Source organism: Sphaeramia orbicularis, chromosome 13, assembly GCF_902148855.1.
Source record: "Sphaeramia orbicularis chromosome 13, fSphaOr1.1, whole genome shotgun sequence".
In the NCBI taxonomy this organism is placed as follows: Eukaryota; Metazoa; Chordata; class Actinopteri; order Kurtiformes; family Apogonidae; genus Sphaeramia; species Sphaeramia orbicularis.
Window position 1 is genome coordinate 35,299,883 of NC_043969.1, and position 27,116 is coordinate 35,326,998.

The following is a 27,116-nucleotide window of genomic DNA, read 5'->3' on the forward strand; positions in this document are numbered from 1 at the left end:
AGAAGTTCGAATTTTAAAATTTTCAACCAAATCATTCCTTAAATCACTGTAAAGAGCAACAGTATATAAGTAAATTTCAACCTATACAACATAAAAATCAGAAAGATTACACAACCGTAGCAGGGATGGCTTCATATCTGATTACCATTGTTTTCTCTTTAGATTAAATTTTATATATGGGTGCTTCTATGAAACTGGTCCTAAAAACAGGACATGGGGGCTAAAAATTCAAACCAGATTAATGTTATGAAGCAAGTCTGAAAGCACTTTGGGTCTGTTTTTAAAATAAATATTTACCGAGAAAAAAGAGAATCTTTTTTTCAGATACACATTTTAATATCTATTTTATAATATTTTTTATACAAATATACGCATTTAACACGGTAAAAAGGACTCGAAAATTACACACTACTATTTTTTGTAATATCTTTTTATTCTCTCACAGGTACATTTTGGGAATCGAACTAATTATGCAAGGTAGAGTGTTTCACAAAAATGACCACTGTTACAAAATCACTCACGATTTCTTCGTGTTTAAATGGGCAGGTTCTGTGTGTAACGCAAGTGAACACAATGGGTTACACGCGAAACCTGGAATTTGATAGCCGATTCATGAAAAACCCACATGTCTGGATTAGGAAAATAACTAGAATCGTCAAATTTAACACAGCGTCTTTATTTATAGTGTATATAAGACCATTTCAAACCATGTTTTCAGATCAAATGCATTGACACCTCGGTAGCTTTTTATGTCCTAATTTCGGTCCTATTTTTTTATCCCAATATTTTATTAAAAATTAATTAATTTCGGGATGGCTCAGACCAAGAGTATAATTTTTTTTTGCATTTATCTGAGGCCATCATTCGGCACATCCTGGGGTGAAATATGTCTAAATTTCCCTTTTATTATTGGGTCTAAAAAGCTCATACCAAAATGAACCCATTTTCATAGAAGGACCCAAATGGTTCTTTAATTTTAATGTCTTTTCAATTATAATCTCTTCTTTATAGATCTTTAATAAACTTTTTTTTTTTTTTTTTTTAGCAATATTTGTATTTCACTGTAAAATATTAGCTAAAATAACATTAAAATCCTCTAGCAGCCTGTCAAATCCATTCATAAATGTGGGCACAGTCCCAGTTAAAGATCTTTTTGGTCAGTATTTGCAGTGGCTACTGAACAAAGCATTTCAGCAATCTCATCATATCACCTCTTTGTTTTACAAGACAAGGCTCCCATCCCACCTTACCTTCAACAGCTTGCTTAGCAGTAAATTTATGCACCCCAAGAAGCCATCTCATAGTTTGATTCTGTACAGCAATATTGTCATGGGCAACCTTCGAAAACTCCTGCAGCATAAAATGAAATTGAACCTTACCAATGAATTCTGAAGTTTTGTGAAGGTTGAAGATTCTAAGGTCAGGTAAGAGTTTCACTTTATTCATCACACATCCCATTTTCCTTCCATCTTCTGCCAATAATTTAATTCCCTCCGCAACATCCACATACTTCCTAAAATGTACAATCTGCGTTATAATAGTCGATCTCCATTTGCAGCTCCATAAAGTCAGCAATTTTGGGAATTAATATCTTTCCCTGCAAGTAACACAATGTCATCTGTGGATGGCAAAATGCTCATAAAATGGATTAAAATACAGCGGTTGGTCTGTTTAATTTCTCGGGCCAAATCATTTACATAAAGGGCAAATAATTTAGGGAGAAGTACATATTTGTGCGTATTCCAAATGGAGTAGGGAACCAGCTTGTTACTGAGAAGAAGCATGTTCATGTTTATGCATTACTTTTTATTCATAGAACTGTGTTGAGAAAAGAGAAACTCAATTTTATGATTGCCTCTGCTCCATAGAAAATCACGCGGAATGCTGTCTTATCTCGAAATTTTATAAACAACAACACCAACTTGGCTGAGTAATCTATTTTTTTTTTTTTTTTGTAGGCTGAAAAGTACATTCACCATAAACTAAAGTAAGAAATGTTTTTGCTGTACTCATCTGAACATATCTGACATTTCCTTGTCTGCGTTAGAGGCCCTCTGTGCATTATGATGCAGAGGCAGGGAAATGGAAAGCTCAGTGTATTATGGCATTAATAAACTGAAAACCAGCAGCAGCAGGTTTATTTCCACATTATCTTAGCAGTAATAATGCCTTCTTAGTTTCGGGCTTCATTAAAGTTGCCGAGTCACAATCAGAATCTTCTTATCAGTCGTCACAAAGCCCCAAAACTCACAAGGGTGCATCTATTACCATGGTGGTAGGGGTTGGAACAGAGGGACTTCCTTTTGTGGGAACATCCTTTGTGCGCGTCTTATTGTTATTCTCAAATTCTGATTTTTACTCTTGCCGACTTTCAATGTGACATGGGGAGAAACAGCGCCCAGGGCTATTGTCCGACAACTTGGTTCCCTATTATAATCATAGCGCCTGGCATCAGATTGTGTGCATGACAACAAACCACACACACACACAGAGACACATACATAGAGACACATACATACACACTCAATATGTGTAAATTTGGCTCAGCATCACCTCTGAAGTATGATTTGGATGGGATCCTGGAGGTGTTTAGGTTGCTGGCGTTCGCTGAATAAATGGAACGTGAAGAGTGAGGAGAAATAAGATGGTGTAAAGAGGTGATAATGAAATGTGTTGTGCGGTGATGGTGAAGTAAATGGTAAATAGCTCTGAGGCAGGCAGAAGACCAGACTTCTGCCTGGAAGAGTTGAAAGGCAGTAGGAGGCTCATCCCAATTTCTAATACGCTTTCTCTCCCATGTATTAAAGTTAAGTCTGTAATCCCTGTTTTTTTTACCAGACTTATTAAGGATCTTCATTTTTCATCGGATTTTATTTTTGAGTCTTAGAGTTTGTTTTTTTGATTTCACTTTAGTTTTGGTTTGATGAGTGCCTAAGTGCTTTTTCTTTGATTTTTAGTTTTTTTTTAGCTTTTTTTTTATTCATACTCACTAACCACTTAATCCTCTGATTGCTGGACTGACATATGGACTGACATATAGAGGCAAACCTTTTCATATTTGTCTATAAATGTGTGAAATTTTGTATTTGTATTTTGTATTTATTTATTTAGCACAATAAAAACAGTGCAGGGAGGGAACGAAGCCCAAAGGGCTTGTACAGAGTTCCACTCCCATCATCTACTATAAATAAAAAATAGAATGTACAAACATAAGAAAACAATAATTAAACAACAAATAATAACATAGAAAACACTGAAAAAGTCAGGACAGGAGATGTTTTTTCAGTGAGTTTTTGAAAGATGTAAATGACAATATAGACTTTAGAGACATGTCTAGATTGTTCCACAATTTAGGACCTCTAAATAAAATATTAAATTGATGACCAGATGTTCGACAGAAAGGTAAATGAAGATTGTCGCTATGTCTGGTTGAGTATAAATGTAAATTGGATGAAAAACTAAAAAAATTATGAAAAGTGTCCGGAAGATCTTGCTTATTATTGATAAACTTGTGCACAAATAAACATGAATGATAAACACTGAGTTCACGAACGGGTAGTATTAAATATTTCCTAAAAACTGGTGCAGATGGTTCGTATCTACTAGACAGTGAGATTGTTCTCAGGAATCTCTTCTGGATTATCAAGAGTTTGCTAAGATGAGTTGGATAAGTTCCTGACCAGACAATATTGCAGTAATTCATATATGGAAACAGAAAACTATAATACAAAGTCAAGTGAGCAGAGTGATGAATCAGGGGGCAAACTTTTCTCAGTATACCAAGCATCTTCATTGATCTTTTGCATACATGATTGATATGGCTATTCCAATTAAGACCTTCATCCAGAACAACACCCAAAAATGTGGTGTGAGGTACTTGATGGATTTCAGTTCCGTTAATTAATATTTTAGCTTCTTCTTTTGTGTAGGATTTATTTTTGTTGCAGAAGATCATGAAGTTACATTTTTTTTTACATTGAGTGTTAATTTATTAATCTGGAACCAATTAGAAACAGTTTGTAATTCATTATTTACCAATGCAATAAGAGACTTGAAGTCATCATGAGCGGCTGTAAGACAAGTGTCATCAGCAAATAATAAGGGAAGAAGATTATTGCAAGACATAGGCAAGTCATTAATATAAATTAAGAATAATAAAGGTCCCAAAATTGATCCTTGTGGAACCCCAAAAGGGATTCTTGATTTGGTAGATGATACATGATTAAAGGCAACAAACTGTTCTCTATTATCCAGGTAATGTATCAGCCATTTGAGGGCAACATCCTGGATTCCATATCTGTTGAGCTTTGAAATAAGCATGCTATGGTTGACTGTATCAAATGCTTTGCTAAGATCAAGGAAAACACCAAGGGCAATTTTTTTTCTATCCATAGCTGAAGAAATGTTATTAACAAATTGCAGCAACGCATGCTTAGTGGAATATTTCTTGCGGAAGCTGCATTGATGTTTATACAAGATGTTGTTTACAGTTAAGTGATTGGAGATTCTTACATAGACCAATTTTTCCAAAATCTTAGAAAAACAGGGAAGTATGAATATTGGCCGATAATTGCCAAACTCCTTTGTGCTACCGGATTTAAATATTGGTATGACTTTGGCGATTTTGAGTTCTTGAGGGACAATACCATACTGAAGAGATAGGGAAAAAATATGGGTTAGGGGACGAATGATGTAGTCTATACATTCTTTGATAAGATTACTTCTAATACCATCATGACCTGGAGCAGAAGTTTTTAAGTTTTTAACAATTTCATAAACTTCTTCAACATTCAAATTTTAAGTCTCTACTTAAAGGAGTGATATTTTTGCTTGTTTTAAATGGAGTTATGCATTTTAAAACATTTCCCTGTGGTCTACATAAACTGTAAATGCTCTGCTTGGGTCTGAATCCTTCATTAATTCAACTCCACAGGTCCATCTTCAACCCTACTTCTGAGTAATGACACCAGAAAGGTCATTTTGAGCGCTGGCCCTTTAAATGCAAATAAGCCACCTCAGGCCCTGCCCCCTCCAGGTTGTTGGCTGTGCTGCTCTGTCCTGTTCAATTAACAACTGAACATTTTTGGTCATCGGCTTGAAATTTGGACATATTTTCAGTTTTTACTACAACCGCTTTTGCTGATAAACAGTTATGTCGTACTCAGAGAAATGTTCATCAGAAGTCTTGACCTTATATGTGCAAATGTCCTGACATAGCTACTTTTAGACGTAACAAATTAAGCAGGAATTAAAACAGGTTGTAGAAATCCACTTGAATTTTGCCAAAGTAAATATAAAGATAACTTTGCAGCACCTGGAGGGTTCAAATTCAAACTTTTTGAACTATTAGGGTCCAAATACACAAATAAATGAACCAAAGACTAATAAAAGTGGGTTTAGCAAAATACGACCCCTTTAACCTGTTAAGGTGTTAATGTGTTAAGATTGGAGATCTGATGCTGGTGTCAGATGAAACATAATTAATATCATGGGGAGTTCAATCCCCAATTGGACCAGAACTTTTCTGTGTGGAGTTTGAATGTCCTCCCCGTGTCATGCAGGATTCTAGGTTATTCAGGTTTCCATAAAAAGCACCTATGCTAGGTTGATTCTCCTGTCAGTACCCTCCTGCAGCCTGCTCCTCCTGGTGTGTATTTGGTTGGATTAAATGCAGAAGTTGAGTTTCCCTATAGGGCAAAAGTGAACTTTAGTTTACATTGTATACCAACTCCAAACAGGAAGCTGTGGGGTAAAAGTGCTAACCACTGCAACACCCATGCAGCCACATTTTTACACTGTTACAGTAGGAATAAAATATTTTTACCTCTTCTCCTGAAATGATTGTGATAGTGTGATTTATTCTTCATAGATAAAATGTAACTCATTGAACCTGGTCAATTACTGATGAATAGGAAAGAGAATACAAATATATTATGCCCATTGTAAATAGTGTAGATATTGTTAATACTGTATATCCGCGTTTTTCAACCTTTGGGTCGGGACCCCACGTGGGGTCGCCTGAAATTCAAATGGGGTTGCCTGAAACTTCTAGTAATTGATAAAAAAAACAAAAAAACAACTTACTAATAAAAATATATGGTGAGTTGAGAGAGGCAATCCCAATACATAAAATACATGACAAACTGTGAAGCTGAAACTGAAGCACTGTGGTACTGTTTATCTTTCAAATGTTCATTGTGGTCAGTTTCAGATGCTGCAGCTCTTTCATAATTCATAGTTTGAGTTCTTGTTTGTTCAGTATTAATTGTCAACCTTGTAAATACAAGCTGGATTGACTGTACATTTCCTGACCAAGGAAAATAAAATTCTCACTTTGTACAGTAATCTACACCTTAGACTACTGTGACGGCCTTCTCACTGGACTCTCTACACGAGCTGTAAGACAGCGGCAGTACATCCAGAACGCTGCTGCTCGAGTCCTGACTAGAACCAGGAAGTACGACCATATTAGTCCTGTGCTCAGATCTCTGCACTGGCTTCCTGTGGCTCAGAGAATAGACTTTAAAACAGCTCTGCTCGTTTATAAGTCTCTCCATGGTCTAGCACCAAAGTACATCTGTGACATGTTGGTCCCCTATAAACCATCTCGGACCCTGAGAACCTCAGGGACTGGTCTTCTGCTGGTGCCCAGAGTCAGGACTAAACAGGGTGAAGCTGCATTTCAGTTCCATTCAGCTAAACTCCAGAACAGTCTTCCTGATGATGTGAGACAGACCTCTACTCTGAAAATGTTTAAATCCAGGCTGAAAACGGCTCTGTTCAACTGTGCATAGAACAACTGCAAGGTTTCTATCTGCACTCTTCTCTTTTACTTTGTTTTAATTGATTATTATTTATGTTTTACTGATTATGTTTTCATTGTAATTGTATGTTTTTAACCTGTCTCTTTTCCATTTTTGTAAAGCACTGTGAATTGCCCTATGTGTGAATTGTGCTATACAAATTAATCTGCCTTGCCTTGCCTTACACCTGGCTTTTCTGCCTCCGTCCATAATAATATACATTATATAGACTAAATGTCTTCTAAAATTAATATATATTTGCAACATAGTATAGCAAACTATTACATGATCAAAAACAAATTAATTTTTGCAAAGAAAAGTCTCCGTTTTGAATGTCTGGGGTCGCCAGAAATTTGTGATGTTAAAATTGGGTCATGAGCCAAAAGAGGTTGGGAAATGCTGCTGTATATTCTGTACTTCTTGCATTTGCTGCTATTGCACTTCTTTCTAGTTGCTAATTTTGTTGGCATGTATTTTTGAATTGAACCTGATCTGATCTGAAAAAGAGGAATGTGTCTGAAAACACTTAACGGGCAACAGTGTATTTAGTTTTTTAGGTTTAGTTTTGATTTTAAGTCGCTGAAAAATGACCTCATACCTCATTACAAACTGTTTTTTTATTGAACGTAACACAGTGTGGGTTTTAGTCATCGTCATCAATTGTAACAACCCAGTTCCTCATCTAATTCTAGTCTAGTACGCAGTATATGAAGAGGAGGCAAATGGGAGCATTATATCTATCTTGATCATCCGTCTTGTAGGTGTAGCTGTCTGGTGGGTGGGGGTGGGAGTGGGGCCCTGTGCTTGGCCGAGCACCTGTCCCGCCCTGTGAGAGGTCTGTGCTGGGGCTCCCCAGGAGGGCTTTCATCAGATACGCAGGGTTGTGGGATCAGATTGTTCTCAGAATTACACACTACTGGTATCAGCAAAAATGCATGTCAGCAAAATATCTCCTTTCCAAGCCAGCAAACCAGAGTAGCACAATATGATGAAATTAGAAGCCACAGGGCACCGGTGTATGCATTTCCTGCTCTGTGAAAACACAAACTCTCGGCCACCTAGGTGCAAGCACATTCAAGAAACCGCACAGATGAAGCAGAAAGGTGGAGTTGGTATTGTTTGCCAAGGATTTGATGTTAATCTGACAGTTTGTGTGAATCTAAATAAAGAATATTTACACCTTCTAGACCTAAATGAGCTGAACTACACACCACTAATAACCACTCTCCTAAGAAAAGAAGGCAAGAAGACATTTATTTCTCTCATTAGCACACCTTCACCAGCAGAGAGGAAGTAATTAAAATAGGCTTGTTTGGACTGAAGCACAGCAGACATTTGCATGGCATAAGAACTGATATTTCAGAGCCTTGTTGGCATGTGAAACTAGACAAGCTGTTCAACCAAAATTCCACTGGGTGGTCTCTAAAGTTTTCAGTTTTTTTATTAGATCTGCATGAAGTTCATTTTGGAAACAGACATCTCAGATGAGTTCATTTTCACTCTAGATTCGAGGGAGTGTATAAAATCAGAATTCAGGTTTAGTTTAACTTTTGATAGAAGTTTTTGGCTGTTTCTCTTTTGCCAGTCAAATCCGGGGAGGTGAGGTTCACTTCCCAGCTGTTGTGTTGAGAGTCTGCTCGCCGCACTTTTGATCCCAGCAGCTTTTTTCTGTTACAATTTTCTGTCCAGTAGTGGGCACATTAGTGATGGACAGTTTGAGTCTGGGCCAGCAAATATTTTAGCACAGTAAGTCAATACTTAGAGCCCAGGGAGAGGGGCGAGGATCTGTGAAAATGGGAAAATGAATGTACGAAGAAGCAGACAAGCCGAATAGGACAAAAAAAAAGAAAGAAGCATAAAAGAATTTTTAAAAAAACAAGTGTGTGTTCAAAGATAAACAGATCCCAAAATCTATCTAAAAAACAATGAAGGGCAACAGATGCCTGGAAAGCCAAATCCAAATGACAATAGAAGGCAGCTTTGAAGAAAATAGTAAATAACAAGCAGAGGTACAAATTGACAAAGTCCATAAAAACATAAAAGGGACTGTGGTAATTAGTGGGAGACTGTTTGTGGATGTTTGCACAAGGTTATATTTGGTCACTAGTTTTTTTGGTTTTTTTTTTTGCTAATAGAGAGAAATCTTTGCACTCAGCCCAAAAACAATGCCTGTTATTTTTCTGTCCCTTTCTCACCACACAGTTACTTACCGCAGAGCTGTTGCCCTTGAAAATCTTTTTTTTTAGACAGTCTGTCTACAGAGGACACAAATTACGACTACATTTTGCTTTGTATAAATACAAGTTAGCATGTCACGTACAATTGTAAAGTTTGTGATCTGTCCGGAATGCTCTAGTAGCTTATGGACAGCTATCCTCAGAATACCTCCAGTTTTGTCAATAGCAGACCCTTGCATCTAAACATCCTTATCCATTCTGTTTCCATTCTGGTCTTTGTCTGCAATGGATTGTGTGAAACATGCCCTTTCTTGCAGAGGTAATTGCTGTTTGATATTGACTCTGCATCCGGGAAAATGTTTTGGTGGTTGAAGCCGTAAGACATGAGAATGCTTGTACAGCAGGACTCGACTCATGTATTTATAGTCTGGTGTCAGTTGCCTGTAAATTTCGCTCTAGTTTGAAGGTATGATTATGAGCTGTTTTAAAGATAGGCGGATCCTGTGCGTGTGCAGTATATCCTGGACTGGGGAGGAATTAAGGGGGCACCTACAAACCCTGTCATTACCTATCACCTGGATTTCCATTCATTCTGATATAAACAGATGTTCAAAGTGCTTAAGCGGAGAGATGTTGACTTTAATCAACTCAAGTCACTCACTCTTTCCAGATTCTGTTTTGTAAAAATCAAACATTTCTGTCCGTCTTTGTAGTCGCAGTTTATGAAGGTTGCAGATTGAATATGCAGCTTTTGCTTTTGTATGCTTTTACTGCTGGGGATAGATTTTTTTTAACACAAAGTGGGCAGAGGAGCTTTTTGCCAGGGCTCAGTTGAATCTCACCATTATAGAAGCCACTTAGCGCTGTGGGAATGTCATGCAAAGTTCAAGTGAAATCAAGCAGTCAGTGGGAGTGTAACAGTCCCCTTAGGGATGTCAATGTCTTTTCTTGTTCACACATATGCAACTGTAAAGTTGTTTCATTATCTGGCTTTCTTATTCTGCCACATTGCATTATTAATTGACTAACATTATAACTGTACATAGGGTTATATAATATAAGGATTCGTTTTTATTCTTAACAATATATGCATGTTGCAATCATGACAAAAGTAATTATGACCCTCAACCAATACCTCAGTGAGTCTTTTGTTTTGTGGATGTATAACATTTTTTACACCTAATATTGTTTTACATAATAAGTGGCTCTACATCTGGATCTTTTCCATCTAAATCTTGGATGTCCTGTGTGGTGTTAGAGGCTTCTGCTGGCTGGTTTGATGGAGCTTACTATCTAGTGGTTTACCTTTCAGTTAATGGCCCGTAGCGCTTTGAAGCTCACTGCTTGTCTGCTGCACAAACCTTATCTGATTACCACACTAGTACAACAGGGCCAGGGTCCCTGGCTGCCAACCTCAGGCTAGTAGATCTGATTACCGCTCCTGTTGGAGACCCGGTGCAGGCAGCCAAAGCCATCTTTGTTTGGTTTGTCTGTTGGGAGAAATCCTGGCAGGTGGAAGCCTCTTCATGCGGCACTCATTGTCCTGTCCGTGCTCTCAGGACAGATTAAAAGCATAAAAGTTTTTGTCCTATGCTTGCATTTAGGGGTAATAGCATTTTAACCACTTTGATGACTCCTCTGAGAACCGCAAAGACTATTTCCCTTCAGAACTTGTCTTATCTTGCAAATATAAGGATGTTACTGCCAAGGTAGAATATATCTGCAATATCGTCTGAGGCTCAGATAACAGGAGTATAATGATATGGTGTCAAATAATAAACAGTTTTTTTCTGATCAGTAATTGTGCCTGGCAGCTCTTTTGACACACAGTTACATGGATAATCTTATATTTTCCAGCTTTTCTATTTTGCTCTCATTAGATAACATAATCTTCACACAGTCGCTAAGGTATGGATGTGTTCTTGTCCCTTGTATTTATCACTCAGTTGCACATCCCTGCTGTGTGCTTTGCCTTGTACCGTGTGATGAGAGACAGCTGAGTACTGCTTTGTAGGTGCTTAAGTTGCATTGTCATGGAAACTACAACTCTGCCCATGGCCATTGCCATTCATTTAATTTATTCATTGTTTGGTCAAAGTTGGTCTCAGAAGTGCAAGGTCTTTTTTACAGCTCAGCGGTAGCTCATTCCCTTTAGTCATAAGAATGTTTAATCAATAATGATAATGTATACATTTAATGGCAAAAAAAAATGGCCTCTTTGGATTGGTTTCAACTTTTGGCTGGGCAAGATTCCCTGTGGTTTAAGTTCACAAATTATCTCTTTGTGATGGTAGTTCTTAAAGTTGATGACTGCAGAGACCGATCTTTACTCTCTGTAGTTCAAGTCCATAAATAATCTTTTTTTGGTACCAGTGCTTACAGTAGCAGACTGCACCTCCTAAAGGGAACATATACAGAGGTCCAAGCCCTTAGGCAGCCGTTTCACAGACACCCTGACAGGTTACACATTGTTTAAATGGAACCCAGCTCCGAACGGGTTAAATAGAATAACAGAGGGTGAGTTTGGCTGCAGTGGAATCTCAGCTCATAGAAACACTAATTGCAGGCAGGCAGGCCCGGGCTGGCACATCAAGCTCTACATCCCCCAGACCTCCTGTCAAGCCTCCTGTCTGCTTCTTTAGACCCATCACTATCAAAGTCAGCTCGCTATTCTCATTCAGAGAAAAAAACAGGAAACCCTCAGCTGTGTCCTTACATTGTTTTTGTCTTCTAATTCATGTAGAGTAGAGGCACAGATCCCACAAAACATCATTCCAGGAAGTTAGAAAGTGTCGTATAAGGGCTTAATTACAGTGTCGACAACCTGGTGTTGTTTCAGTTAAAACATTCCCTCCATTTCTCCTGTAATCAATGGTAATCTTGCAGAGTACACTAGCTATTACAGCTTTAACTCCGTAGTTACATCAGACATTCAAATATTCTGTTGTGAAAGTGCTAAAAGATGATTATGGATTAAATCTTCCTATGCACTTCTCTTTATTGACTTCATTTCTTTCTCTGTTATGCTTCCCAGCCCCTGTCTTCTACTTTGGGAACACAGACTACCACGTGGATGAGAGCGATGGCTTTGTGGAAGTGCAGGTGTCGAGGACGGGAACTGATCTTTCCAAAGCAGGAACTGTCACAGTGCACTCCAGAAAGACAGATCCTGTCTCGGCTGAGGGTATGTATCCCTGCAAGGCGCCTTTCTGTGACAGCTCCAGCTAGTTTAGTGCTTAGAGAAATGTAAACCACAGGAAACAATAGACTTTAGTCGTCACCCTGTCATTCTTTGTTTTTGCTGAGCTCAAGAGTGCAAGGAGATGGTGAGGCTGTATATGTGGTGTAGGAGAAGTGGGGAATGTAAACATTGTTTTAGGTTAGGGGGAGAGACTCAGGATTTCTCTTCTTGGCCCTCGCCTTGTAGGTTTTGGAAATACACAGTGTTCTGAGGATAATAGTGGTTAGAGGGAGGACAATGCTTAGGGAATGCATAGTTCTGTGTGTTGGAAAGCACTTTGGACTCTTAAGTCTGGTTGATATCTCCGGAAGGCTTCCCTATAGCCTTTATTATCTCCTACCCCCAGGCAGCTCTGTCCTCCTTATGTGCACTCTTCAGATCTCTGCCTTTTTTTTATATGACTATAACTGTGAAAATACCTAGCATGTAATCATATGCAGCATGTAAGGCCACAGTTACATATTTGGGTCAAAAGTACATGAGAAAAGCCTGTGGGCAAAGGGTGAGTTTTCAATACCCTGACTCTTCAAAGAATAGCAAATGAACAACCTACAAGCCTGATATTTCGCTTCGTGCAGCTCCTCTTTAATCACACAGCAAATTCCAGCAGTTCATGGCTATTGACCGTGAGATAGAAATCATCATTTTGTTAGGGCTCTGAGTTTTCATCTTGTTCAATGCCTAACATTCACAAATTAATTATGAAGTAACTGCTGTTGAAATAAGATCAAGTCCTGTTATGCATCGCTGCTGTATCTACCATTTTCCATAAGTACTCTGTTCTTAAAAAAAACCTGACCTATATTGTGTTGTGGAGCAGCTGGTCTGGATTACGTGGGGATCAGCCGAAATCTGGATTTTGCACCGGGGGTCAACATGCAGAGGGTTCGTGTGACCATCCTAGACGACCTGGGCCAACCGGTGCTGGAGGGGCCGGAGAGGTTTGAGCTGGTCCTGCGGATGCCCATGAACGGGATTCTCGGCGAACCGAGCAAGACCACTGTTCTCATCAATGACTCTGTTTCAGACTGTGAGTGAAAATATTGATTATAATCAGAATTTATTAAAACTGTTCTGCTCTAGGTATTTGTGATGTTACTTATTCTGACATTGATTTATGGATTTAATTATACCTCAGTGCCAAAGGTGCAGTTCCGCGAGGCTGTCTATGTGGGTAATGAGAACTGGGGACATATCTCAGCCACTGTGTACCGTAGTGGTGATATTAGCTACAAGTCCACAGTTCGATGCTACAGCAGGCAGGGGACGGCTCAGGTCATGATGGACTTTAATGAAAGGCCAAACACCGACGCCTCCATCATCACCTTTTCACCAGGTGATATAGCAAAACCAAACATCCTTTAACCTGATGTTTTGTAAAATATTCTTTTCTGCACTCATTAACTTTGTCTCCGACATTGTCTTTCAGGAGAGATAGAAAAGCCATGCATACTCGAGCTAGTTGATGACACCGAACATGAGGAGGAAGAGGAGCTTCGTCTTGTGCTCGGAAGCCCCAAGAGTGAATCACCTTTTGGAGCTTCTGTCGGGAAGCAGAATGAAACTCTCATAAAGATAAAAGATGATGGAGACAGTAAGAATGCTGTGGCTTTATGTACATGTAGAATAGACTTTATTTAGAACATAAATAGGCAAAAGAATTACCAATTTAAACAGGATACTCCAATATATGGAAATAAATCAACCAAAAAAGAAAAATTAATGTCACAAATGTATAACTACAGTTGTGGAAAAAATTATTAGACCATCAAAAATCAGCGAAAAAAAAAGGTTATGCAATCAAGTACTAACTCCTGTGTATATCATGTGGCTAAAACAGACAGAAAAGAAAACATGGAATGCCCAAAAGCACTGTTTTTGGTAGTACAATGACATAGATATTGATGTAAGAACTGAAGTCATATTGGTTATTATCAAGAAAACATGGAAAATGGATAGATATCAGCTCTGAAATTAAACTCTTACGAGCTATTTTTGTTTTTATCATTATATTTGTCCAAACAAATGTACCTGTAGTTGTACCAAGCATTAAAATAACAAGAGATTGAAGAAAAAAAGGGTGGTCTTATAATTTTTCCCGCTACTGTATTTCATTGTGGCTCTTAATCAATACTTTTTGTCCGAAAAGGAGTAGGAAGAAGCAAAGCTTATATTGTCCTACCCCAATTTTACTTGACTTGGCTAATCAGCTAATGTATACAGTCCATAACATAGAATAGGTCAGTCATTAAATTACAAAAAAAAGAGAATAAATGTTTACATACCATCAGTAACTATTATCGTTGTACTCCCGTTTATTGTTACTTTATCTCTGGAAAATTAGGTTTTTATAAATCTTCTTAAATTGTGTTATGTTTTCAAACTGTTTGATATTTAATTCCATTCTATTCCACAAAACCACTCCACAACATGAAATGCACATCTTTTTAAGATTTGTTCTGCAAAATGTTGTGTCATATTTAGTTTCTGTCTATAGTCATAACCACTCTGTCTATCTGTGAATTATTTCTGTATGTTACTTGGAGGTAATTGATTTCTTTGCTTGTTTTTCTATCAAATCCTTTTATTTGAATGCATGTGAGAGTGAGTATAGTTTATTGGTATGTTCCAGATATCCTGTGTTGTTTAATTATCTGTATTGCTCTCTTTTGAAGTGTGCGTAATATTTGTAGGTTTAAATTAATTATCTGGTGTTACATTTTTCCATTGTTATTTCAAGAAATTAAAAAATAAGAATAATTAGTGTAGTTGCAGATATTATTTTAATTAAATGCTGTGCTTTCCCCAGAGGCTATCATTAGGTTTGGAGAAACCAAATTTAGTGTGAATGAGCCTAAAGAAAGTGGAAAAGTGTCTGTGGTGAAGATCCCAGTGGTACGTGTCGGAGATACATCTAAAGTTTCCATTGTTCGGGTCCATACCAAAGATGGATCTGCTACCTCTGGAGAAGACTACCATCCCATATCACAGGGTAAGAAATACTTCCTTTCACTTCTATCAGGGCAATAATGATGTGAAAATTGCGGAAGAGGTACCTGTCAAATCTCTCCTTTTTCTGTAGAAATTGTGTTCAAAGAAGGTGACAAAGAGCACTATGTGGAAGTGGAGATTTTATATGATGGTGTCAGAGAAATGCGGGAGGCATTCACTGTGCACCTAAAGCCTGATGAGAATATGGTAGCAGAGACAAAGGTAAAAAATCAAGACAAATTAAGATGTAACTGAATTGTTTAGTATCAAGACACTGGCTAATGATCACATTACAAAGTAGCAGAAGATAGATCAACTCTAATGGTTTCTTAATTGCTCGTGTTTGTCAATCAACAGATAAGCAAAGCTATAATCTATATTGAAGAGACCAACAGCATGGCAGATGTCACCTTCCCGTCGGTCCCGAGAGTGGTGTCTCTGCTGCATTATGATGACATCGACCACACCAAGGACTTTCTCCCTTCTGCCGGATACCCTGTTATTTGTGTTACTGTATGTCCCAGTTGGCAGTAATGAATACTTTAATTATTTTTTGATTTCATCTGCTAATGGTTCATTTAGCACAGCTCTCTGTCTCTTAAGTGCACTTTAAAAGTGATAAATACTCTTAATGAAGTCGTGTTTAGCAGCTCTGCCTACTGTGTTCAATTATCAGCTACCTTGACAATGACTTTTGCTGCTGCAGCTGCTGCTACATTGGGGTGGCTCTTGCTCAAAAGCATATTTTTGTTTCCTTTTCTGTTTCCTTTTCTAGGCCTGCAACCCCAAATATCCAGACTATGACAAAACAGGCTCTATCTGCATAAGCGAGAATATCAACAACACACTGACCCGCTACCGCTGGCTCGTCAGTGCACCCACCGGCCCCGATGGTGTCACGAGCCCAATGAAGGAGGTGGATTTCGATACCTTTTTCACCTCCTCTAAACTCATCACTCTAGATTCAGTCTACTTCCAGGCTGGTTCCAGGGTCCAGTGTGCTGCAAGGGCTGTGAACACTAATGGGGATGAAGGTTTGGAGCTCAGTAGCCCCATAGTGTCCATCAGCATGGAAGAGGGTGAGTGCAGCTCATCCTCTACTTTCTAATCTTTCAACTCTCTTATGGAAGTGGCTGGACTCGATAAGCAGCAGCCGGCTGTGACTTCCTCTCAGCTTCTGTAGCTCGTACTCTGACAGAAAACTGAAAGATAATAGAGTTTTCTGTGGTGGATTTTTGGGGAACAAAACACCACAAAGTGTTTGATGTTTGTTTGTTTCCGACACGGTTGCAGGGATGTGCCAGTCCCGTGTTGTCGGCGCAGTGGGGGCCGAACCCTTCTCTGCCAAGCTGCGGTACACTGGAGCAGAAAACACAGACCACCCCAATCTTATCAAACTGACTGTCACCATGCCGCACATTGACGGTAATTACAAAACCTGGATTTATCTTTATTTCATAAGGCAGTAAATATACCTTCACATTTTAAGCTTTATTGATCATATCTGATTTTTTTTACTGTTTATATTGTGTTTTAAATGAGATCAATATCAACAAAACAAAAAATGTTAGGACACTTTGTTAATGGATTCTGTTGGGTTTCTGTAAATTGACTTAGAGTCTGGTTTTGACCAACTCTATATATAAAATGTCAAGAGATAACTTTCTTGTGATCTGGCGCTATATAAATAAAATTTGATTGATTGAGTGATTTAATTGGTTTTCCCCTGTAAGTCGCTTTGGAAAAAAGCGTCTGCCAAATGCGTAAACATAAACATAAACATAAACATAATCACAAATTGGAGAAATTTGCTTCATACTGGGAAAACTGGGTCAACTGTGTCACACCCTATAGGCCTGATTTTGTTTTCACAAATTAGTGATTGTGCTGAATGGAAAAGATCACTCCCTACTTGTTCATATTTTTTTTTCCCTCTCTTTTTTCTTTCCTTTATTTGGTTATTTGACATAAAACAAAAATATTATTCTGGCATTTAGAGCAGACAACAAATGTATGCTATATGTACATGTGATGTACTGAATGTGAATGTCTGATACTGAATCTCAATAAAAAATAAATTCTATTAAAAAAAATGTTAGGACGCATCACACCTAGGCTTCCCATCCATGTGGATTATCATATCCTTCCAGTGTATTAGTACTTTGTAATCTATGTGATGTTTTACTATGTTGGTCGTTTGTCCAGGACAACAGATGGAAATTAGCTTCTGTGCTAAATCTGGTGCCTGCATCTTGCTCTTTGCAACTAATGCCAATACACACTGTCCTGTAACTAAATAAATAAATACAAAAACATAATTATTATCATGATAAAAATATTCATGTAATTTGTTCTCTATAATTATCGCAACAAATGTCAAATCAATATTTCTTTTAAGCTAAATGGATTCGCCTTCTAGAGTCAGAGCTGAAGAAGTCAGACCATTACGAAATGACTATTTATGATCAGAACAGGACAAAATTTCAGAAATCTAAAGGTAGCAAAAAATTCAACTTTGAATAAAATGAAGTAAAAACAAACTCTGAATCATTTTGTAAATATTGGCAATATAAACTTAATTAACCCTAAAGATGAATTAAACGTGTTTATTGCAATGATATTTATTGCAATATAAAATGATGACATCACTGATTCATCATTACTGTTTTGTAGCCTAGCCCCCTGTTAGCGGAAAACACCTGAATTCAACCTGTCCCAGTGCTTATGTCCATATAATGTGTGTCAATGTAGAGTTTTGCTACAATATCTGTTCAGACTTTGGGTGCACCAAAAATAATACATCTGATTAAATTATTCGTAGCTCAAGTGGCCCAAATCAGAACTGAAAAGATCAGATTCTATGTGATTCATGCTGTTCACACAGTCAGGAAACAAATCAGATCTGAGACATATATGAGAGTAAAAAAGAACAGATTTGTCCTACTTTTACCTGCAGTTTGAATACAGATGACAAATCCTGACCTGAGAAAACACTTTAAAGTCACTCATCAACCACCTTCTATTACTACTTCTTTTACCCATTCTGCCATTATTTTTTCAACCGTGAATCAATCACTTTAAGTTTAACGACTGTTTGTTTTCACGTAGGTATGCTGCCTGTCGTGTCCACTCGACCCCTGTCTAACTTCGAACTCACGCTGAGCCCTGATGGCACCCGTGTAGGCAATCATCGCTGTTCCAATTTGTTGGACTACACCGAGGTCAAGACTCGCTATGGTTTTCTCACAGAAGCAACCAGAAATCCAGAAGTGATCGGCGAAACGTCCCCATATCAATACAGCAGCTCCCTCAGGGGGGCCAGTACACTCCGATACTACAGAAACCTCAACTTAGAGGCTTGTTTGTGGGAATTCACCAGTTACTATGACATGTCTGAGCTGCTTAGTGACTGTGGAGGGACTATCTCTACTGATGGACAGGTAAGCAGACCCACCTTTGAGCCTGGTCTCACCTCTGACCCCCCCCCCCCCCCCCCCCCCCCCCCCCCTTTGTCAATTCCAGACGTGTTGCAGGGATTTCACCCAAAGAAGATGCAGTCCCGCTTGAGGACAGGAATGTGGACTCAGCAGTTACTCGCCCATTCTGTTCTGTAACACATCTGCATATTTTCATTCATCGTAAAATCCTCCTGGATTTTCACTCCTAATTAATAATTTACAGGCATGACAAAGCCTTGCCTCCCTACTTGTTATAAGTTTAGAAATGCTAAGAAAATAGCCTGTGGAGGGGTAATTTATTACTGTCTGGAGACCCATGTTAACCTTAGTAATGACTAACCCAGAACCCTGTTTCCTTCAACTCCCAGGTATTTGTCTTGTCAAACTTGGAAGTCAACAACTAGCCATCTTATAAAGATATCTGTTTGTTTTTTTTGTTATTGCTCTGTGAATATTGTGCTCTTTGTAATAGGCAGCTGTTACATGTAGATATCTTAGTGCTCTCTGTGTCTTCTTGGCTCTACTTCCTTTTGCATTCATCTTTCTGTTAGTTACAGTGCTCTTAATTATGGCAGAATGATAATAAAGAAAGTCTGGAGGAGTGCACAGGGCATGTCATGTAGAAAACCTTCCCTCCACCAAGCATTATTAATTAAAGCACATACAGAAATATGTTGCATTAGCTGTATATACTGTATTTTTCATAAGACCATGAGCTTATTTAATGATACAAACACCACCATGGTGAGAACAGCTTCTCTCAACAGGTGTAACCTTGTTGCCTGTAGCCACATGGTATATTTAACATGTTATGACAAGTAAGCATAGCAGTAATATAAACTTTATTTTCACTTCAGCTAGTAGTTACACCTTGAAGCTAGAAATTAGTTAATGCCATGCAAGACAAATTGTGTGTCTTTTCATTACTGATAAGTGCCCACATTGACATACATTTGAATTTTAATTAAATAAAACAATAGAAAACTATGCTACTATAGAGCTATAGTGTATGCTATATGCTATGTATATGCATTTCAGTAAAAAACTGAAATGGAATCAGAGTGCATTTGTTAGACTTCATGGAAATTGTCTTCCTGACAGGCAAGCAAATATAGACGGGCACTCCGTTAAGCATATACCTCCGTCAAGGACCTGCAGGCATGTAATTCAGTCAAATTCCCCAACACACAATGTTAGAAAGTGAAGAAAACAGCATCTGCTGTTTTTATGCTCCAAAACTTAAAGGGTTCCTGATTGGCTTATGTCACATCTGTCTCAAGTTTAATGAACGTCAGTCCAGTAGTATTTTGTATAATCCCACAGACAGAAAATAACAGACACAATACAAGCATCCAGTTCTGATTACTTAGACTGCCACGAAATGCAGAGAAGAAAACTGCATTAATTTACTCTTGACACTTGTTTTACCATCAAGTGGAAAACAGTATACATCCAGCTTTTGTGCTGTTCTGTATGTAGATTTTGTTGCTATGGTTACTGTTGAACAGAGCAAAAGATGTAAATAGACCAAGGCGTCAGAGGTTCATTTTCCGGATTGGATAGACGGGATCTATAGAAAAAGACACTGTCCTTTGTTTGCGGGTGCCCTATGACCCGGGTGCAGTGGGCAGGCGGGTTGAGTGTAGACAGCTCTGTGCAGACTGAGGCTTAGTGCCCTGCTTAACAGGACCGCAGGAATCTATTATGGCCCAGCAGGTTGTGTCAGAAGGCCATTCTGCAAATCATTTGCCTGAGCTCTCAGCACCCAGAGGCGAAGGCACGTCTCCACATGAACACAGAGCCAGTGCAGGCAGGTACCTCGCACAGGTCAAAGGAAAGTGCAGATACCAGAAAGCGTTCTGTGTGAGGACTTTCACCACTTGGATCTTTTCCCCATTCAGGACAGCTCTTTAAAGGAGGTATAGCCTAAAGCAGTTCAGTACATCTATGGAGATTTATGTATTTTTGTTGCTTCTGACAGTATTTGAAAACTGTGGAACATCATGCATTGAACACAAATGCAATTTTTCATTCAGTAAAAAAAATGAATATTTACCTTATGGTTCTGATAAATATATTGCACTTAATTTGTTGAGGTTTGATATTATCAGTATTCTTAGGAAAAAAATGACATTGTATATTTATTTACATTCATAATTCACCATAATTCATCTTAAAGTGAATTTATCATGTGAACTTTACTGTTATGAGTTATGATTTTGTGTATGACTCTATGTCCTAGTCGAATGATTGTCTTGATTAAACAGTCACTGTGGAGCTCTAAATGTGGTGATGCTAAATTTGTAGAAGTTATCATGCACATTATTATTGTCTAAAACTATTTTAAATATATTTCTCTTCATGGTCATACCTTGTCATCTCTAAAAACGCTAAAACTGGTACAAATATATATTTTTTTAATCTGATGCTACATGTTTGTTTTTCCTGCAGGTGCTGAATCTCGTCCAGTCCTATGTGACCCTGCGAGTCCCGTTACATGTATCATATGTGTTTCACTCCCCTGTTGGAGCAGGAGGATGGCAACACTTTGACCTGCAGTCAGAGCTGAAGCTCACATTTGTGTACGACACTGCCATCTTATGGAGGGATGGTATCGGTAGTCCACCAGAGGCTGAACTACAAGGCAAGGCTTGATAATTAGTTTATTTCAATAAAATATTTAAAGGATCATTTCAAATGTTTCGAATTCATCCCAGTTAATTATTTAGTTTGATCATAGCTATGTTTGACTGTGTTTTCAGGTGCCCTGTATCCAACCAGCATGCGTATAAATGACCAGGGACGACTTGTAGTCAACTTCCGCACCGAGGCTCGGTTCAGAGGCCTGTTTGTCTTTGCACACCCAGGTACACAATAGATCTGTAATACTACATGTCTACTTTACAGTATTTTATTAATTTGTATTTATTGTCATATGTGTGGTATAAAGAGGGACTGTCTTAACATTTAACTTTGTGGTTTTATCAGTGACCTTGCATGTTAGACTTTTTTGTAACTCTTGTTTTCAAGTACATTTAGTTTTAGATTAATGTCATAAACATTGTATTTGGGTCACTTGTGTTATTTTCAGTATAAAATGAAAGCATGCTGGATGCACCAGGCTTTAAAGTTTAACTGACATATTTTTCCATCAGCCTCACCACTTACCTCAATGGTCATGTGCCCGGATCATCCTGGTTTGACCTTTAACCTCACCCTAGTGAGGAATGAGCCGACATACAACCAGCCCATTCAGCAGTGGACATTTGTCTCAGATTTTGCCGTAAGAAACAGCAGTTGACGTGGCTTTTGATTGTTTGGTTATAATTAATAGTATTTTTTTTTTTTTAATCTTTTACAAAACATTCTATTTCTATGTGATTTCAGGTGCGTGACTACTCTGGTACATACACAGTGAAGCTGATTCCCTGTACATCTCCTCCCAGTCTAGAGTACACCATCCCTCCTGTCTGCAATCCCAGAGAACCAGTAACCTTTGACTTAGACATCCGCTTTCAGCAGGTGACCACAACTCATAAAAAAAAAAAAAAAACATAGGACTTTTTTTTTTTTTAATATTATAACAATGTAACAATAATATCCGATTCTAACAACATATGGGGCTTTTCAGTCTTAACTTGAAAAACACATTGCTTTAATGCAAATCATGAGGGATTGTGGTGATTAATTATGGTATATAGATTGCCAGAATCTATGGATGTATCCAGCAAAGCTTTTTCTGTATTGTTTTTAAACACAGCCTGGCCACAAAAAATGTCTCCATTTGAATTAAACTAAACAAATAAGTAGGAGCTTTCCATGGTGATAATGACTACAGTGATTAATATGTTTCAGCTGCAACAGTTTCCTAAACCTTAACTGGTGCAGTGAGTTGTTTCTCATTGCTTAAACAACCATGTTTAACTCATAAAGATCCAGAGCTACTCTTGTGTCAGTTCCCAAATGATTTTTTTCTCTCTATTAAACCTTTCTTAAGTCATTTATCATCATTTATTGTAGTATCATCCTCTGTATGTTGCAAATGTTCAGTGAAAATCAAATCTTTTCTTATATTTAACTTACTGATCATGTAGATATTCATAAAAGCTCAGATTAAAGTTGAAGGTTATTATATTCTGAAACAGAGAAAACTGAAGAAAAACTGATTTTTTCAGCAAAATTTATCAATAACTGAAAATAAAACAAGTGTCTCCATCCACTGTCATTGATCCAAATCCATGGGTTTTACTGGTGAATCAATGTTGTAGAAGATGACAGTGTTTCCACGTTCACTACAGAGCCTCTGAACGTCCAAATGGGTCATATCTGACGACCATGAAAAGATGACAAACTGCATTTTACACCAATTATTTTCATGTATTGATAGAATTAATGGATCAACAAGTATTAAAGGGTTTAGATCAGTAGATGCTTTTGGTCAACGGTGGATGTTTGGGTCTTTATGGGTTAAGAAAGAAGACATATTCCATGGTTGTGGAAAAGATGTGACTGTTTCAGAAGGGTCAAACTATTGATCTGCATCAAGCAAAGAAGGAGATTTCTAAAATTTGGTTAAAAACTGTCCAGAAGAGCATTATTAAATGGATTTCCACTTACTAACTTTTTGCTTTACACTGTACACTGTGACTACCAATTTCATGAAAGATTGTTTAAGCATTTGGTGAAATCAACTTGTAAAAAAGACATTATAACTTGCAGCTATGTTTAATAGTGCGAGTAAGAGGATTTCCACATGCTCAACGCAAAGACAGTGTAAAGCATTGTGGCTAAACAACTCTGTAGACTTAAAGACTCACCATAAAGAGCATAAGATTAGACTGTTTTTCAATGGAAAAAGGTCATGTGGTCTGATGAGTCCAAACCTGTTTTCCCACTGTTACGATCTGGGGTGGCTTCAGTTGGTCAGGTCTAGGTTCAGCAACGGTACATGTAAAATAAGGTCAGCCGACTACCATAGCGTACCGAATGACCAGGATTTAACATCAGTGGATTTTTTCCGTCATATTCCAAGAAGACAATGCCAGGATTCATCAGGCTCAAATTGTAAAACAATGTTTCAGGGAGCGTGAAACATCCTTTTCACACATGGATTGACCACCACAGAGTCCAGACCTGAATCCTACCAAGAATTTTTGAGATGTGCTAGAGAAGACTTTACACAGTTGTCTGACTTTCCATCATCAATACAAGATCTTTGTGAAAAATTAATGCAACATTAGATAGAAATAAATGTTGTGACATTGCAGAAGCTTTTCAAAATAAAGCCACAGTGAACTCATGCCATAATCAAAGCTAAAGACTGTTCAACAAAATATTGAGTGTGTGACCTTTTTTTTTTTTTTTTTTTTTTTTTTTTTTTTTTTAGGTGGCAACTTTTTTTTTTTTTTTTGGCAGTGCACCATATATACATATTTACACACAAAATTAGAACAGCAATGTGTACAATATGTACTAGACAAAATATTGTCAATATGATAATTAACCCTGTAGAGCCTGAACCATTAAATCATTGACAGAAAATTCCAGTTCTTTGAAACTGGAGCCTTTATTGGTTCTTCTGAACAACCCCAATTTTTTTTGTCAAATATCAATTTCCATGTAGGAGTTTCAGTTTTGTATCATTTTGTATGTATTTGATACATCAGGTCTCAATGCTCAAGTATTATTATGTTTGAACAAACAAAACATACTATAGCACAAACATGTGTAACAAATCGGTAATTCAAAGTTCTGCCTCCTTCCTAATTAATGGCAATATTATAGTGTCACTGGAAAGGCCTCTGGTGAACGAATTCCTGGTGGATGATACGTGTATTGCATGTATCTAATTGTATACATCAGGTTTTCCAAGAAAAAAAAATCACACTGATCATGTAGAGGGCTTCAAAACTTATGTATCAAATATGATACTTTGGGTGTTATAGGGTTAAAGAAATATATGTACATGTGCAAAAATATAGTTGTGTGTAATTAGGTTTATAAAGTTATAAGGTGGAGTTAACAACTGTCTGACTTTCCCATCATCAATACAAGATCTTGGCCAAAAATAAATGCAACTGTGAATGGATGTACCTTTTATGACATAAAACAATCTCATAAAAATGATGCGTTGTTGAATTCACACCGTAATCAAGGTTAAAGGCAGATGGATGAAGTATTAGAGTGTGGGCAAGGGTGTCTGTATTCTCCACTACTCCATCTAGTGAAGTGCATTTAAAGGGATCAAAATAATTGCTAACTCTTTTATGTGTTTTGTTTTTCAGGTTAGTGACCCTGTGGCTGCTGAGTTCAGTCTGAACACTCAGATGATCCTACTTTCCAAACGGTCCCTCTGGCTCTCAGATGGTTCAATGGGCTTCGCACAGGAGAGTGACACTGCTTTCTCACAGGGTAAAGAAGCTTCAAAATGTAGTTAAAAATAGCAACTGAACTTGAACATGTGTGCTATTGAAAAAAAATATTTTAATATTTTCAGGCAGTTCTCTCCATTCACTCGGATCAAAAGGAAATTTCCAGTAGTGTGAGACTTCTGTTGATATAGCAGAAATGTTCCCCATTATTTTCTGACGCTAAAGGATAAAAAAGACAGCGAGTCCTCTGTGAAGTGTCATTTTTACTACTTTAATGTCCTATTCCAAAACAAGCTCATAATAATGACTGCTTGAATTTAATTTATCTCAGCAAGAACTTTGAATGTCTTTGAAAAGTCCTTGGCACTTCTGCCCCCATGCGAGGGTAAAAAGCTCTTTCTGCAAAGTTGTAGCAGAAATGTTATTTTTTATTTCCCAGTGTTGCAGCCCAAGGATGTCAGAAACATTTGATAAACTACTTAGTAGAATGTTCAGCTAAACAAATGTTAGGCTAACCCATAAAGACCCAGTGCTATTTTTTCTTTATATGTAACATTTCTTAAGTGACTTATCACAATTTATTATGACATAATCCTCTATATTTTTTTTTATCTGTTTATTGACAAATCACACATTCAGTAAATGTACACAGTAGATCCCCTCATTCCCCTCTTGTCCCAACCCACCCCAGAATCCCAGATCCTCTAAAGGAAAAGAGAACACAGAATACAAAGTAAATAGTAAATAGGTAAATAAATAAATAAAAATCAAATTTGAAAATAAATAAATAAATAAATAAAAAGGGGTGTGTGTGAAATAAATAAACACAGCATTGGTTTAAGTTGCCAGTCTTCACCGAAATATGTAGAAATATACAAACATACTCTACTAGTCCCAGTTTATCACATCAGTATTGTTGTTGAAATAAGTCAGAAAAGGCATTCAGACTTATAATCTTCTGTATTTTGTGTTTTGTTTTGTTTTTTTCTGTGAAAATCATGTATTTTCCTATATCTGATTTATTATTATAACCTTTATTTAACCAGGAAAAAGCTCATTGAAATTTAAAATCTCTTTTTCGAGAGTGCTCTGGTCAAACCAGTTGCAGCAGCAGAAGTTACACAAAATAGAAATCACAGCCATACATCCACACTAAAAATGTACATAAAAAAATACATAGAACACAATAAAAGTCAGTATTAACACCATACATAAAACACTAAATAAGAACATACATGTAAAACATCATTATTTTAAAAGGTACTAAAAGTATAACAACAATGTTCCTTAAAAGCAACTCAAAACAGAACCCGATTCAATCAATTATCCTTTTCCCATTTATTTAAAATGACTTTGAATGTATTAAAAGAGAATAATTCCTTTAGTTTTATCTCCTTCTGTTGGTTGTTCCAGACAGTGGGAGCAGAAAATTTAAACACTTTCTTTCCCAGTTTTGTTCTGACTTTTGGAACTCGTAGCGATAACAGATCCTGGGACCAGAGACTGTAATTATTAAAGTCATTCCAACAGATGTGGACCAGCAAATATAATGGAAGCAGACCTAAAATACATTTATAGATAAAAGAATACCAGTGTTTCTGTCTACGTGTAGAAAGATCTGTCCATCCAAGTCGAGCGTATAAAAGACAATGATGAGTCTGGGCTCTGAGGCCTGTAATAAACCTCAGAGCAATTTACTGGTCATGGAGATGTTCATAAAAGCCTGATTAAAGTCGAGAGTTATTATATAATTTAAAAAAAAACAGAGAAAACTGACAAAAAACTGACTTTTTCAGCAATATCTATCATTAACTGAACATAAACCAAGTGTGTCCATTCACTGTTACTTATCAAACTCCATGGGTTTTACTGGTGAATCAATGTTGTTGAAGATGATGGTGTTTCCATGGTAACTACAGAGCCTCTGAACATCCAAATGGGTCATATCTGATGACTGTGAAAAGATGACAAACTGTATTTTACACCAATTATTTACATGTATTGATAGGATGAATGGATCAACAGGTATTAAACAGTTTAGATCAGTAAATGGTTCTGGTCATCGGTGGCTGTTT

General features: G+C 37.5%; 1 protein-coding gene across 1 annotated transcript in view; it reads left to right on the top strand.

The window, feature by feature from the left end:
- frem2b (FRAS1 related extracellular matrix 2b) overlaps positions 1-27,116 on the top strand; it is a 100,272-nt gene that overhangs the window by 64,986 nt on the left and 8,170 nt on the right. The window contains exons 7-21 of the mRNA XM_030152245.1: positions 12,015-12,164; positions 13,042-13,251; positions 13,360-13,557; positions 13,651-13,815; positions 15,031-15,213; positions 15,304-15,434; positions 15,570-15,725; positions 15,988-16,291; positions 16,506-16,637; positions 18,321-18,652; positions 21,122-21,314; positions 21,433-21,537; positions 21,826-21,953; positions 22,058-22,192; positions 24,955-25,081. Coding sequence (XP_030008105.1) covers positions 12,015-12,164; positions 13,042-13,251; positions 13,360-13,557; positions 13,651-13,815; positions 15,031-15,213; positions 15,304-15,434; positions 15,570-15,725; positions 15,988-16,291; positions 16,506-16,637; positions 18,321-18,652; positions 21,122-21,314; positions 21,433-21,537; positions 21,826-21,953; positions 22,058-22,192; positions 24,955-25,081 — 2,649 coding nt within the window. The remainder of the gene's footprint in view (positions 1-12,014; positions 12,165-13,041; positions 13,252-13,359; positions 13,558-13,650; positions 13,816-15,030; positions 15,214-15,303; positions 15,435-15,569; positions 15,726-15,987; positions 16,292-16,505; positions 16,638-18,320; positions 18,653-21,121; positions 21,315-21,432; positions 21,538-21,825; positions 21,954-22,057; positions 22,193-24,954; positions 25,082-27,116) is intronic.